The 12,500-nt window shown below is 46.7% G+C and overlaps 1 protein-coding gene across 1 annotated transcript in view; it reads left to right on the top strand.

The window, feature by feature from the left end:
* Positions 1-12,500, top strand: part of stx1b (syntaxin 1B) — a gene marked incomplete at both ends in the record, with an annotated part of 66,833 nt that overhangs the window by 40,364 nt on the left and 13,969 nt on the right. The window contains one exon of the mRNA XM_080009852.1: positions 8,512-8,586. Coding sequence (XP_079865978.1) covers positions 8,512-8,586 — 75 coding nt within the window. The remainder of the gene's footprint in view (positions 1-8,511; positions 8,587-12,500) is intronic.

The raw sequence follows: 12,500 nt of genomic DNA, 5'->3' as shown, positions 1-12,500 counted from the left end.
TGCCACCTGCATGCCACATACATGCCACATACATGCCACATACATGCCACATACATGCCACATACATGCCACATACATGCCACATACAATGCCACCTGCATGCCACATACATGCCACATACATGCCACATACATGCCACATCCATGCCACATACATGCCACATACAATGCCACCTGCATGCCACATACATGCCACATACATGCCACATACATGCCACATACATGCCACATACATGCCACATACATGCCACATACATGCCACATACAATGCCACCTGCATGCCACATGCATGCCACATACATGCCACATACATGCCCCATGCATGCCACATACATGCCCCATGCATGCCACATACATGCCACATACATGCCACATACATGCCACATGCATGCCACATACATGCCACATGCATGCCACCTGCATGCCACATACATGCCACATACATGCCACATACATGCCACATACATGCCACATACATGCCACATACATGCCACATACATGCCACATGCATGCCACATACATGCCACATGCATGCCACCTGCATGCCACATACATGCCACATACATGCCACATACATGCCACATACATGCCACATACATGCCACATACATGCCACATACATGCCACATACATGCCACATACATGCCACATGCATGCCACATACATGCCACATACATGCCACATACATGCCACATGCATGCCACATACAATGCCACCTGCATGCCACATACATGCCACATACATGCCACATACATGCCACATGCATGCCACATACAATGCCACCTGCATGCCACATACATGCCACATACATGCCACATACATGCCACATGCATGCCACATACATGCCACATACATGCCACATACATGCCACATACATGCCACATACATGCCACATGCATGCCACCTGCGACCACAAATAACATCGCAGTTGGTGTCTCTAGGCCGATACCTTGTCGACAGCGGTGGCATTTCTGGCCTAAACACGGCGACTGTGACCGGAATCACTGGTCCTGACGAGCGGTGTCGAAACACAGGCTCAATTCCGGTCGAGTGATTTGATTGGCCCGGAGGCGCCGTGTCTGGCGACGTAATTGACTAACTACATGCTGTCTGGCTGCGACCACAAGACGTGGACTAATGATATCTGAAACACATCAATATGTTCAACGGACAGTGTTTTCCGTAAACAGACACGGGCCGGCGCGACCCCCACGCGCCGATGCAGCGGCCGGAGTGAAATACGAACCCGTCGCCACCGCCGAAAAATAGCCGTCCGACGCCTTTATTTCCGGGGGGCCGGGACGCCCCGCCCCGCCCGCTGTCGGTCGAGGGGCTCTGATTTACCTCTAAGAAGTGCGTTGACAGAATCAATCGTCGGCGGTCGGACTCACGAGCAGAGGGGAGCGGCATCGCTTTAAGCTCCCCCGCGACCCTGATGCGCAGTGACTCAGCAGTAATGACTCCACGCCAGCGCCAGAGGGGCTGGCGTCGGGTCGCAGCGGCGCGCCATCGGTGCCGGTGGTTCGGAGACGGGGGGGGGTCTCTCCCAAGATCCACAGCTCCAGTTTGTTCCGAGGACAAGCTTGCCTCGTCTCAAAGGAGAACTGGGTGGAAGTGTGTCCCTGGTCGCAGGGCTCCGGGGCCCAACGCTGAGGAACTGAGATTCTGATTCTAACAGAAAAACAAAAAAATGCCTTCCTCAACCGTTCAGAACCTTTCGACCTTCACCTTTCCTATCGCCCAATGATCATCTGAATTATTGTGTGACACAAGTGGGTTTGAATGAGAGCGTCTTTGGGAGCAGCTTCATGGTCCATAAACACCACTTCAGATATTGCGGTACTCACTCGACAAGAACCATAAGTTTATGAATTTCTGCTCATATAGCAGATGTCCGGACTTACCCTTTGTACGTTCAGCGAGCTTGAATGTCTATAAATTAGAACTTCACACAAGTAAGAGTGTCTGCTCGCGTGCCGAACACAGTGACGGTTCCGTTCCCTTTAAGAGGCCAGCGCAGCCTCCTCACGGCTCCAGAACAGTAAATATCTCCTCGTCCCGGAACAATCATCCTGATCCTCCCAGACACACCGCCACGCTGCTGCTGCTGCCGCTGCTGCTGCTGCCGCTGCCGCCGCTGCTGCTGCCGCTGCTGCTGCTGCTGCTGCTGCTGCTGCTGCTGCCGCTGCCGCTGCTGCTGCTGCTGCCGCTGCTGCTGTCGCGCCGCCGGTGACTCTTCGGCCCCAAACCTCAAAACCTTGCCCCCGGTGGAGGCGCGTGCACTTTATGTCGACATGATCTCATGAATCAACGTCATATTTGAAGCGCTCACAGACGCCCTCATCGTCATTATATCGACATCAAAATAATCCACCCCAAAAAACATCCCAAAAACTGATTTTGCAGGTTGCCTCGGCTGCGAGATATATGCCCTAATTTGGAGTTCCACGCATTCCCTGGCTCGTGCTGCGTTCCATGGGAACGCGTAAATCTGTAATTTTCAGTCTGGAGTCCCCACTTCAGAAATAAATGGGTTTTATTGATTCTGTTTGGGAAAAATATCAGAGAAAGACAACTGAATCCAGCCAGGGAAGGTGTAACTCCAAACAAGGGCGTATATGTCATAGCCAGGGAATACGGAACTCCAAATAAGGGCATATACTCCACAGCCAGGGAAGGTGGAACTCCAAATATGAGCATATATTCCACGGCCAGGAGAGGTGGAACTCCAAATAAGGCCATATACATCACAGCCAAGATGAGGCTTCCCCCGGCACAATCAGCCGATGTGCTGAGTAAGACGAAGAGTAAAAGACTAGAGTCGAATTGGTTATATATTTATTTACTGTATTTGAAAGACGCAGAACTAGTGTCTGAGATAATTTGCCTGGAAAAGCAAAAAATAAAAGCCTAAATCAAATTTACAAGTCACACTGTTTCGAATAGAATTGAGATTTTCCATATGAGGCTCTCTAGGGGGCGCTAGGCCCAGTCTAAGGTCTCAAACAACTAGATTCTGGCAGAAAATGGGCGGTGTTCCCCTTTAAGCGGCGGTGTATTATTAGTATTAGTATATTAGTTTTATGGTGTGTGTTGAGAGTCTCCTCTGACAGTTCAGATCCCGAGAGGTAATCCTGCAGGGAGGCTCAGCGCGACCGTCTCCTCCTGATCGCTGGAGTGAGCTTTAAATCCAGAGACCCAGCGACACGCAGTCTGTCATGTGGACCGGGACACACACACACACACACACACACACACACACACACACACACACACACACACACACATACACACACACACACACACACACATACACACACATCAGGCTCTGCACGATGCATTTAATGCTTAGTGTTTATTTGTTTGCACGGTGCATGTTTTTCTGTTGTTTTTTCGCTGTTGCATGACTGTCGTTGATTTTTGTTTTGTTTTGTTTTTTCTTTTTTTTCTCCCTTTGTCTGTTCTCCCTCTCCTCCTCCTTCTCTATGTTTTTCCATCCTGTTTTTCTGGTGTTTACTTCTAGCTTTTTCTTGTCTTTCTTTCTTTCTTGCTGTCTGTCTCTCTCTCCCTCTCTCTCTCTCGCTCTCCCCCTCCACCCCTCTCTCCCTCTCTCCGCCCTGCATGGTTCACCTGCATGCTGCCTCTGAAGTCCCGACGCTCTGGGAAGCTACGTCCTGTTGGGTAAAGTGCACAAACGCTGGTTAACCTCAGGTGTGTGCGTTTGTGTGTACAGTGTGTGTGTGTGTGTGTGTGTGTGTGTGTGTGTGTGTGTGTGTGTGTGTCTGTGTTTGCATGAGATTAGATGAGATCCGATTAGATTAGATCAGATTAACTAAACAGGGTCTGTAAGAGACGACGGGATGATGTGTCATAATGAATCACACCTCCAACAAACTCGTCTGAAACGGGTAAAACAACCACCACCAACATCCCTTATATTATCATGATTACAATACAACCCAAACAACCCAACCCGAACCCTAACCCAACAAATGATCATATTTTAATATTTCCTTTCTTTCTTTCTTTCTTTCTTTTATCCACTGAAGAAGCTCCCCGTTCTCTCCTTCTTCCTCCCTCCCTCCTCCTGTGATTCTAGGTCAGGCCGCAATACAAAATGCATTCCAGTGTAACTCCCTAAATAATGCATCATGGGAAGTGTAGTGAGAGCACACACACACACACACACACACTCACTTACACACACACACGCACGCACACACACACACACACACACACACACACACACACACACACACACACACACACACACACACACACACACACACACACACACACACAGTCATTCATAAAGTCCAGAGTAGGACTCTCTCTCTCTCTCTCTCTCTCTCTCTCTCTCTCTCTCTCTCTCTCTCTCTCTCTCTCTCTCTCTCTCTCTCTCTCTCTCTCTCTCTCTGCTTTCTGCAGTCTCTTCCTTTTCTTAAATCTTTTCTCTCTGTTCTAATTTGCGAATCTCCCACTCGCTCTCTGCTTTCTCCGTTTGTCTCCTAATGTGATGATTCCCTTATTTGGATCCTTGCTCCTCTTTCTCTTCCTCTCCCTCTCCTCCCACGTCCGTCCTTTGTCCCCTCTCTCTCTCTCTCTCTCTCGCCCGCTGGCAGACCTCCAGTAGATCCAGTTGAATTAAAGGGAATACTCCCTGTACGTAATCTGGCCACATGTTGTGGTAATAAGATTAATTTCTATAAAAGGTACAAATTACTGGAAACCAAATTAAAGAAAATATTAGATTATAGACTCTTACAATTGTATTTTATTGTATTTTATTATCGTGGAATGGAATCTGATAGAAGGGAACACAATGCAATGCATTAGAGTAGATTGGATCAAACTAAATTTGATTAGATTAAACTAAATAAGACTAGATTAGATTAAACTAAATTACATGAGATTAGATTAAATTTAATTAGATGGAGAATCCATTAGAAATGCGTGCATCAATTTGTGTTGCATGTGTGCATGCAGTGTGTTTTGCTGTATTTTTTTTTTTACGTTGTTTTAGTTGTTTCTATTATTCATGTTGTTGTTGTTGTTGATGTTGTTGCTGTTTTTGACAATGTAATCACTCAGCCCCTTTAACACGACGGATCAATACCAGGATCAAACTCTCTGGACAAGTCACATGACACTGCTCACACACTGAACTCAGAGCGGCGCACCACTGCATGTGCACGTACGCGAACAAATCCAGGGAAGGTGGAGTTGTTCCGCTGCCGATACCAGTATCAGAAATGCCACCAGTACAGCCTTAAATGCCGGATCGAGTATTGGGGAGTACGTGAGTCAATGCGATATCAAGTTCAAGTTCAAGTTCAGTTCATTCAATTTTATAATTATAGAACCCAGAATCGTGACATCACGTAATTTATTACGTGATAATTGTTATGTTCAACAACGGAGACTGTAGCCGGAGCCGTAGTCGTGGCTCACTCCATTTAATCACCAGTTGACAACAGAACACACTAAAGCACGTAAAGCGGACACTGCACTGTCGCAAACGTTAACGTTACAAATGTGCACGTGTAGCGTGTAGAAATAAGGGCATGTGCACCACTGCCAGGGAAGGTGGAACTCCAAATAAGGGCATGTGCACCACTGCCAGGGAAGGTGGAACTCCAAATAAGGGCATGTGCACCACTGCCAGGGAAGGTGGAACTCCAAATAAGGGCATATAATGTTGGCGAGGTGAGGGTTGGTCAGTCGCTCATAGCAGCAACAGATTGATCCCAGATTGAAGTCCGTTTCAGCTTCAAAGTGAATTTTTTAAATGCATTAACCAGTAGAAATGCAGATCAGCATCATGTCAAGCTAATGCTAATGCTAATTAGCAGCAGGGGATCACTGTAAAGCTTTGTTTGCCACAGTTGAATCGACTTTAAAGCCCTTGGATAATACGTCCTCTTAACGCGGAATGATATCCTGGAACTCAGCCAGTACTCTTTCTCTGGATGAAAATGTGGGGGGAAAAAAGGACGCGGTCATTCCTGATATAACACATTCATGTGAAAAGCGAATGCTGGCTCTTACATTGTGATTCCTGGAGATGCGTGTCGTAACGTGGGGTTGAGGAATTACATTTTATGACCCTGGGTTGAGTAAAGGAATGAGAGATTGAGAGTCAACGTAATTTCAGCAATCCACTCCAATCCAATCCAAGCCCAGTCATTCTTTAAGTCACCTAGAAATAAAGCGGAACACAAATAAAAAGCAAATATAAAACACACACAAAGAATATACAAAATATATATTTAATGTATTTATTAAAATAAAATTATACACAGAACATTGGGAGTACGTTCTGAAGTATGGAGTAATGAATCAGACAGCAGCAGCGTCTGATTCGCTCTGACATCCTCAACAGAAAGTAGTAATTCATGTAAAAAAAATAATAATTAAAATAATAAAATAGTATCAAAAACAATGAAAGTAGTAATTATACATTAAGCTGTGATTCACGGAGAGGGCTGGAAAAAAAGGGGAGCGGCGAGGACGGAGAGAACGACAGAAACGTGGAGGTGTGCACAAGACGACAGGGTGACAGGATGGAGGACGGAGGGAGAAATGGGTGGATTTAGGAAGGGGTGCTGCAAAGAGAGAGAGAGAGAGGGATGAGGCAGCTCAATGGAGGCCAGGCAAATGGAGCGAGGGTGAGTCAGAGGTGGAGCTGGGGGAGAGAGAGAAAGGGGGGGGGGTGGTGAAGGGAGGGGTGGCAGACCGAGAGAGAGACAGAGCGAGAGGTAGAGAGAAAGAGAGCGAGAGAGAGAGGTTGAAAGAGCGGAGGCTGATTTCCAGGCAGAATGGCACTGCAGCGCTCGTAAATCACACCCACTACTGCAGCCGAGACGTGCACGCACGCACACACGCTATGCCCACTCCTTTTAAAAACTTCTGTGGGGATGCTTCACGTTTTAAATGATTGTACCGGTGTCAAATAGAGTTTTAATCCATTCAATAGTCACACATTTTACATTAATGGCCATTTTCCTCATCAGCACTCATATTTTTACTCTTTCTTTGAGTATTTATACTTTATTTTCAGGTTTTGGGGAATGATAACTATATGGCGAGAAACCCGAATAACCCTTTTGACCCTAACCCTGAACCTAACCCCAACCCGGAAAATGATCTCCGTGCTTCCTCCTCTCCTCTTCCTCCTGCGACAGTTAAACGCAGACGATCGACGCCTCCAGTTCCCACGTCTTCGCGTGAGACGACGGCCTTTTCTGCATCTCACGCAGCTTTTATAAAACACGTCGTCTCGGGGTTTTTAACGACTCGCTCAGAGCTCACATTGAAGAGGCGCTGTTCTTTAAGATAATACCGTACCGTATTGTAAAGACCAGACCGCATTCCTTCTCCACTCAACCTTGTGTGGCGATAAGGCGATAAGGATAACCCCCTTGGGGCTTGGCGGAGTGTCGTGGTGTGTTTACAGCACAGTGAGATTGTAACTGTGACCGGAGTTTGATGTTAAATCGTCGCGTGAGGAACGGCAGGTGATGTGCGAGTGGAGGGCGTGGTCTTGTGAATGACACCTAAACAATGACACGCTCCCCCTCACGGTATGAAGCCCTGCTTCGGCAGTCGGCAAATAATAATATCTATATCTAGGTATATATATATATATATCTGCATCTTTTTAATACTGTAAATATCTTTAATACTCTCAGTTTGTTTCCTGTAGCGGAACGGGTTTACCTCACCGACCACGCAGTGGGAATTCTCCGACACCTTCCTCTCCAGTCACCGGTCTTCCTCCTCCACAAAATGACCAACCGGCAAATTGATAGTGGTTTGGAATATAATGGCTTAAAACGTGTACGAATGTCGTTCAGACGGAGATTCTCTGAGATTTAGTTTAAAATTATCTTTCATTATTAAGCATCATTTGAGTTTGGGCGTCTTGGGCTCTACTGCGCACCACTCCCGGCGAGGTGCACAGAAAATACGGGCGTGTCCAATGAGCCGGAAAAAGTGGAGTGACGGGTTCGAATCCCCCCCATTGGATAGAAGGGTGGAGTGCCAACAGGTGGAGGCAGGGGAGGTGCAGCGGGTAGGCCCGGCGAAATAAGGGCGTGTCTGACAGAACTAGCTCCGCCCCCATTGCACTTTACAGGATTTATTTTCGGCAGCTGAGAAATGTCTACCCTGACGGTTCCACACAACATCTGGATGTGTTCTGCATCCCCCCCCAATAATCCCAAAAATGTCCCGGGCGGCTCGGATGGGCCCAAGACCGAGCCGGTCCAGGGGGATCCTGCATGTTCTCCGATCGGAGGCTGAACTGGACCTTTCTCAAACATATTCCATCTCCTGTGCCACTGGTAGAGCCTGGTCTCAGCTTGCTGCATATTACTGCTTCTATATTACTGCCTCTACTCTGCTGAATTTGACCAAAAACTTAATTTTCCTTCCCTCTCTCCCGCTCTCTCTCTACCTCCCCCTCTCCATCTCTCCGTCTCCATCTCTCCATCTGGCTCCCCCTCCATCAGAGACCAAGCAGGAGTTGGAGGACCTCACAGCTGACATCAAGAAGACAGCCAACAAAGTTCGCTCAAAATTAAAAGGTAGGAGGCGACGGCTTTCTCATTCTGTTCTTCCTCTTGAGCGGAGGCAGAAAATCCGAAAAAATAAATAAATAAGGGGCGTGTGGATGGATTGACGGGCCTGCAGCACATTCGTACACAAACCATTTGGGGAAACGGTGATGAAATGTCGCCGTCAGCGTTCAAACTCACTCTCTGTATGGATTTCTTCGAGGGAAATCAGTGTTTTCCTGAAAGAGGAAAGCAGGGTTTTGATGCTCCAGTCTCCACCCAACACGTCTTCTCTTGCGATTTCCAACGTCTTCTGGACAAGATACAGATAAATCCGATCGTCAGCCTGTTTTTATTTTCTCATTCAGTGAAATCTGGTCCCACCACTGCAAGGAAAAACAGCTGGATTCAGATTTGCTTGACTTCAGATGTTTTCTGTTGATTCCAGTTCAGAGCGAAGCGTTCACCTGCACATTAGTTGACTTTTCAAAGGATCCTCTGTTTACACGGAACGTCCAGTAACAAGTTTATAGATTGACACGTTCTCCTTGTCTTTTACTGTAGGATATACTATGTTATACAATACAGTATATATGTATGAAATGGATGTTTATTGGAACAATCCATTATACAGCTTAATAAGGACATTTATAATACAATTTTATATCATTTTATAATATTTATATTTTATTTACATTTATAATGTTTTATAGTGGTTATTAATTTTATATATGTTTTTTTGCTATATTATTATGACTTATCTTTGTGCTTATGCACCTAAGCATGAGTTTATGCAGCCTTTTCCAGAAATGTATTTTTTGAGGGATACCTTTATCTTATATTATGTGTATTTTATTCATTATATGTATGTTATTTTAAATACATTTTCATATATATTTGGTTATTTCTCACTTCTCATTTCTCAATTTACCATAAAATAAACCCATAAAATAGCCACTTGAGAATCCAAAGCATCAGTCGATAAAATTATACCAGGGAGAAAAATACATCAAAATTACAAATGCATTCTCCTGTATTTATCTGAAAACGTGTGTAAACGAGGAGCTGAGAGTGATGACGCTGCTGTTTCTGCTGAGAAGGGCAGAAAACGTCAGAGTGATCTATCAATCTGTATCCACACACACACCCACACACACACACACACACACACACACACACACACACACACACACACACACACACACACACACACACACACACACACACACACACACACACACACACACACACACACACACACACACACATAGAGACACTGGTTAGGAAAGGTTCTCTTGCTCATGACCTCTCTTTATCGCCCTCTTTCACTATCTATCACTCTCTCTTGCTATCCCACACACACACACACACACCCACACACACACACACACACACACACACACATACACACTCACACACACACACACACACAGACACACAAACACACACACACACTTAGAGTCACTCAGTGCAGCATTGCAGCTTGTTCATTCTGAGAGAGTTCAAGGACATCACTGCTTTAATGTAAACTGCCAGGGGTGGGCATGCGCACACACACAGACACACAGACACACACACACACACTCACTCACTCAGACACACACACACACACACAAACACAAACACACACACACAAGTCTGGCTGAATGCACAAAAAGACGCAGTAACACACATACCGATACATAGAAAAATGTCCCAGTCATGGACACACATGCAGGAACACATCGCAAATGTTCAGACACACACACACACACACTCACACTCACACACACAGGCGCAGAAAGCCCGTTTTTATGCACACACAGACACACACATCACAAACAACACACACACACAATCTCACACACACACACAAACATAACAGGAAGTGCACTTATATTTACACATACCCTGTGCACATACACACACATGCACACAGAGATGTACAAGTGCATATTACACACACGCACACGAGTATAGGCACAGATAATGACATGCACGGACTACTCTATGCTTTAACAGAGAGGCGCAAACACACACAAACACACACACACACACACACACACACACACACACACTGAAGTCTGAGAATAACTGTGATAAAGGAGATAAACCTATAATTGGAATCCCCCACGAGGCCTGTGTGTTATTGTCCTCTGGAACGATTGTTCACACACACACACACACACACACACACACACACACACACACACCCACACACACACACACACACACACACACACACACACAGTCAGAGGCTACAGTCTAGTGAGAACAACCCGTTTAAAACCTTCTGGCGTTACACTGCAGACTTGTCATTTCGTGTCTTTGGGGAGCACATCGTGTGTGTGTGTGTGTGTGTGTGTGTGTGTGTGTGTGTGTGTGTGTGTGTGTGTGTGTGTGTGTGTGGGTGTGTGTGTGTGTGTGTGTGTGTGTATGTGTGTGTGTGTGTGTGTGTGTGTGTGTGTGTGTGTGTGTGTGTGTGTGTGTGTGTGTGTGTGTGTGTGTGTGCCTGCGTGCCTGTGTGCGTGCGTGGTTTGTCTGGGCGCTACTTAAAAACAACAGATGATAAAAAATGTATACTGGTTCTGTAGTTTGTTACTGGACTGTTCTGGGCAGATCTTACTTTTAGCTCAATAAAAAAACATATATATATAATAACATCAATATATAACAATATATATCATTATGCAGTACTATACAGTACACAACAATATACAGTAAATATTCGTTTATCGTGTCTATACTGAGAAACCTACCACTCTGCTGCAGCTTCTCACTGTGTTGAGATGCAGAGTGAGGGTTCAGGTTAGGGTTACCACAGACAGACAGTCAGAGATGATGTGTGTACAGGGTGCACACTCCATTACACCGTGCACGCTCCACTACAACCTGCATGCTCCACTACAATGTGCACACTCCTGTACACCGTGTACGCGCCACTACACCGTGCACCCTCTACTACAATGCGCACACTCAACTACAACGTGCACACTCCACTACAACGTGCACACTCCACTACAATGTGCACACTCCACTACAACCCGCACACTCCACTACAATGTGCACCCTCTACTACACTGGCACACTCCACGACAACGTGCACACTCCTATACACCATGCACGCTGCACTACAACGTGCACACTCTGGTACACCATGCACGCTCCACCACAACATGCACGCTCCACTACAACGTGCACGCTCCACTACAACGTGCACACCTTGATACACTGTGCACGCTCCACTACAACGTGCACGCTCCATTACAATGTGCGCACTCCACTACAACGTGCACACTCCACTACAATGTGCACACTCCACTACAACCCGCACACTCCACTACAATGTGCACCCTCTACTACACTGGCACACTCCACGACAACGTGCACACTCCTATACACCATGCACGCTGCACTACAACGTGCACACTCTGGTACACCATGCACGCTCCACCACAACATGCACGCTCCACTACAACGTGCACGCTCCACTACAACGTGCACACCTTGATACACTGTGCACGCTCCACTACAACGTGCACGCTCCATTACAATGTGCGCACTCCACTACAACATGCACACTCCGGTACACCGTGCACGCTCCACTACAACATGCACACTCCGGTACACCGTGCACGCTCCACTACAACATGCACACTCCGGTACACCGTGCACGCTCCACTACAACGTGCACACTCTGGTACACCATGCACAGTCCACTACAACGTGCACACTCCGTTACACCGTGCACACTGCCCTACAACGTGTACACTCTGGTTCACCATGCACGCTGCACTACAACGTGCACACTCTGGTACACCATGCACGCTCCACTACAACGTGCACGCTCCACTACAACGTGCACGCTCCACGACAAAATGCACATTCTGGTACACCGTGCAGGCTCCACTACAACATGCACGCTCCATTACAACGTGCGCGCTCCACTACACCGTGCGCACTCC

This window comes from Zeus faber, assembly GCF_960531495.2.
Source record: "Zeus faber genome assembly, chromosome: 11".
Classification (NCBI taxonomy): Eukaryota; Metazoa; Chordata; class Actinopteri; order Zeiformes; family Zeidae; genus Zeus; species Zeus faber.
Note: the sequence above shows the minus strand (reverse complement) of the source record. Positions and strands in the feature narration are given on the sequence as shown.